Genomic DNA, 3,191 nt, shown 5'->3' with positions numbered 1-3,191 from the left:
TTTTGGGGATGATCTGCTTTTGTTGGTTCTGCTTCTGCGGCGTAACTACTAATGAGGAGGGATGCTGAACAAGCTCCTCTTGTAGCTCGATCGGTCACACCGCCATCGCCGTCGGGGAGAGGGGGGACGACACTGCCTCGGCAGCGTGCACCTCGATCCTGTACCGTGTTTGTTATGACCCCCCCCGATGAACCCACCAGTGAGGGAGGGCGAGACGATCGAGGGGTCCCGTACCATGCGGAATCGACCCTATCCAGTGCTCAAGTGCTCATGAGGAGGGATGCTGGTGCAACTACGAATGAGGAGGGGGCCCAGGAAGGCCAGCCGCGCACCGGCGGCTGGGGTCGCGACCACAGGCGCCACTCCATCGTCATCGCCCCCCCCGGCGGACGCTTTCGACATAGAAGCCGTCTTCAGTCCGCAGCACCCCCCGACGCCCGAGGCCGAGCCCGTGCGTGCCAATTAATGCCGAGGCAACAGGCATTGCTTCGCTTCGTCCCATGCCGCACGCAGATCTCTCTCTCTCTCTCTCTCTGCGTGCCAATTAGTTATTGACGCATTGCTTCGCTTCGCGGCCGCCGCAGACGGAGGAGGGGAGGCGGCGCAACCGCGCGCTGCTCGAGCTTGATGGCGAGTGGCAGTCGCCGGTGCGGGAATACTAATTACGGGACGAGTTCGCCGGCCGAGCCTCCACCGGGTCCGGAAAAGGTCTCGAGTGGTTCTGAGATCACGTCAGTTCTTTCTCTCCGTTGCAGGCGTAGCTCCGCAGTCCGCTCTCCTCGCGCAGCGTATTTTGGCCCCTCCAGTTTGGCCCCCCCCCCCCCCCCTCGAGCTCTCCTCGTGTAAAAGCAAAAGGACCCACTTAATGGTGTTCGCTTGCGGCCCTTGTGCGAGAGGGAGTGACGGCAGACGGGTAATCGTGGCCGTGTCTCGCCGTCGGCGTCGCGTGTCAGTGCCCGGGGCACCCACACGCGCCGCCGGCGCGCGGCTCTCCGCGTGGAGAAGTCCGTCGTCCCGGAGCAAAACTAGGCCCCCGAGCAAGCTCAAGCGAATTTTTGTTTTAATTAGCATATAGCAATCCACACAAATCGTCGAGCCTTAAACCAGTCGCACCGTCCGCGCAATCCGCACGCGCGCGCCGCAGTCCTCCACCAGAAAGACGCGCCCCGCGTCGCCGGCTCGCGACCCTCCGGCCAAGCCACAGGCCCAGCTCCCGGCGCCGTCCTCCTCCTGCCCGCCCTCGCCTCCCTCGCACGCCTCGCGGCCGACACCCTCCTCGAGCAGCCGCTGGTGCGGCCGGAAGCCGGACCGCACCCGCCCGCCGTCCGGCGAGAGCAGGTGCCACACTCCGCTCGCCCGCTCGCTCAGCGAGCAGCACTGCCCAGCCAGCGGGTTGAACGGGCGAACAGCCAAGACGGGCCTCCCAGTGAAGGCCGGACGGCGCCGCTCTGCGCCGCGCCTCTGCTCGACAGCCACTCGAGGAACTCGGGCTCGGAGAGGCCGGGAGGCGGGGCGTCGCTCCGGCCTCCGATCGAGCGCACGAAGCCGCCCTCCGAGCCGAGGAGGACCAGCCGGTGGTTGTCCGTGTCTGCGACGACCAGCCGCTCCTCCTCTGCGCCGCCGCCGCCGAGCAGGGCGAGCCCGCTCGGCGAGTTGAGCTCGCCCTCGCCGCCACCGCAGCGGCCGTGCGAGAAGAGCTCGACCGACAGGGCGGCGTCGTAGCACACGACGCGGTGGTTCCCCTTGTCGGACACGAACACCCGCCCGTCGCGAGGCGAGACGGCGAGCCCGGCCGGGTAGCAGAGGCCTCTCGCGCCCTCGACCGGGCGGGTGCTGCAGATGGGCGACAGGTCCGGGAGGGAGAGGCGGTGGAGAGCGTGGCCCGTCGCGTCGGCCAGGTACACGCTATCGCAGCTAGGCGAGAGGGCGAGCGCAGCGGGAGCTTCGAACATTGCGGGCGACGAGGCGAGGCGCGTCCCGTCGGAGCCGATGAGAAGGACGCGGCCGCTCGAGGTGTCGCTGACGCAGAAGCGGCCGCCGGGCAGCGGAGCCACCGAGCCAGAGTTGCCGAGGAAGCCTCCGAGGTGTCGCGGTTGCTCGAGAACGACGACAAGCTCCGCGTGCGGGTTGGGCGCGCGGTGCACTCGCGGGCTCTGCCACGCAGCAATCGCGGTCGCCGCAGCGAATGCCAGGCTGCCAAAGTGCGACATGAGAAAGTATGGGAGCGCGTTTTTACCCCCCACGCCCGTGCGCGCGTATCTGGTACGCGGCCACACGCGCTGGCGCGCACGGCAACCGGGACTTACACGCGCGACACGAGGGACTTGCACGGGCGTGGGCGGGTAAAAACTGGTCACTTTGCGGGGTTTGCCGACTTTCGGTGGTTCGGCATTTTGCGAGGGTTAGGGCATGCTCACCCCTCCGTCGTACGAACTAAACAAGCTGCTAACTAAACAACCAGCAGCCACTCCCCCGCCCTCTCGCGCTCCCGCTCCCGCTCCGCCGCGCTTGCTTGGCCGCGCCAGGCCCAGGGCCTCGCACGGCACGCGGGCCGCGCCGCCGCCTCGTCCGTCTCCGCCTGCACTGCCGCGGCGCGGGCCGCACAGCTGAGAGCGACGGTGAGAGAGCTCTTGTATAGCATTCGTGCCTCGTCACTCCGCAGCGGCGAGCAGCTTGCGAGCGATTGACAGCGTTTTGTTGATTGAGCCCAGCCGCTTCGCCAATTGGGCGGCCTCGAGTTCGAGGCGCATGACCCTTTTACGTCGCTCCTGCAGCATGTAGCGCGCGCTCTTCATGTGCTCGTACGTCGGCTGAATCACTGCGAGGTCGCATGTGCTGAGATCGAGCTCCGACTGTGCCCAGGCCGCGACCTCTTGCCCAAGCTTGGATTTCAGGTCGAACTCGTCCACCAGGAGGGTGCTCCAAGCGCGGGACACGCGGCTAGCCAGGCCGGCGTGTGCGGTCTGCTGCATCAGGGACGCGACCGCGCACGGTGTGCCGTGGGCGTCGATGAACAGGGGCTTCCGGATTGCGGCTGTGGACACGCCTTTGACGGCCCCGAGCATGACAGTCCCTTGCGCTGGTTCGATGTCGTGCTGAGGGAACTCGCCCTTCTCGATGTAAGCCTTGAGAATGGACGCCGCGCGAGCCTTCCCCCTCGCCTTCAGCACGTTTTGAAGAGCGAACTGAAG

The 3,191-nt window shown here is 66.9% G+C and overlaps 2 protein-coding genes across 2 annotated transcripts; both read right to left on the bottom strand.

Moving 5' to 3' along the window:
- Positions 1–1,098: 1,098 nt before the first annotated feature.
- Positions 1,099–2,210, bottom strand: EMIHUDRAFT_254077 (hypothetical protein; the record flags this gene model as incomplete). The annotated part of the gene is made up of 2 exons (XM_005781056.1): positions 1,099–1,420; positions 1,471–2,210. The coding sequence occupies 2 exons, from the start codon at positions 2,208–2,210 to the stop codon at positions 1,099–1,101; spliced, it is 1,062 nt and encodes a 353-aa protein (XP_005781113.1).
- A 178-nt stretch (positions 2,211–2,388) lies between these two features.
- Positions 2,389–3,191, bottom strand: EMIHUDRAFT_447162 (hypothetical protein). The gene has a single exon (XM_005781055.1). It carries the CDS (start codon positions 3,063–3,065, stop codon positions 2,652–2,654), a length of 414 nt encoding a protein of 137 aa, XP_005781112.1. The 5' UTR covers positions 3,066–3,191; the 3' UTR covers positions 2,389–2,651.

Source organism: Emiliania huxleyi (assembly GCF_000372725.1).
Source record: "Emiliania huxleyi CCMP1516 chromosome Unknown EMIHUscaffold_2083, whole genome shotgun sequence".
In the NCBI taxonomy this organism is placed as follows: Eukaryota; Haptophyta; order Isochrysidales; family Noelaerhabdaceae; genus Emiliania; species Emiliania huxleyi.
This window is presented reverse-complemented; position numbering and strand designations above follow the sequence as displayed.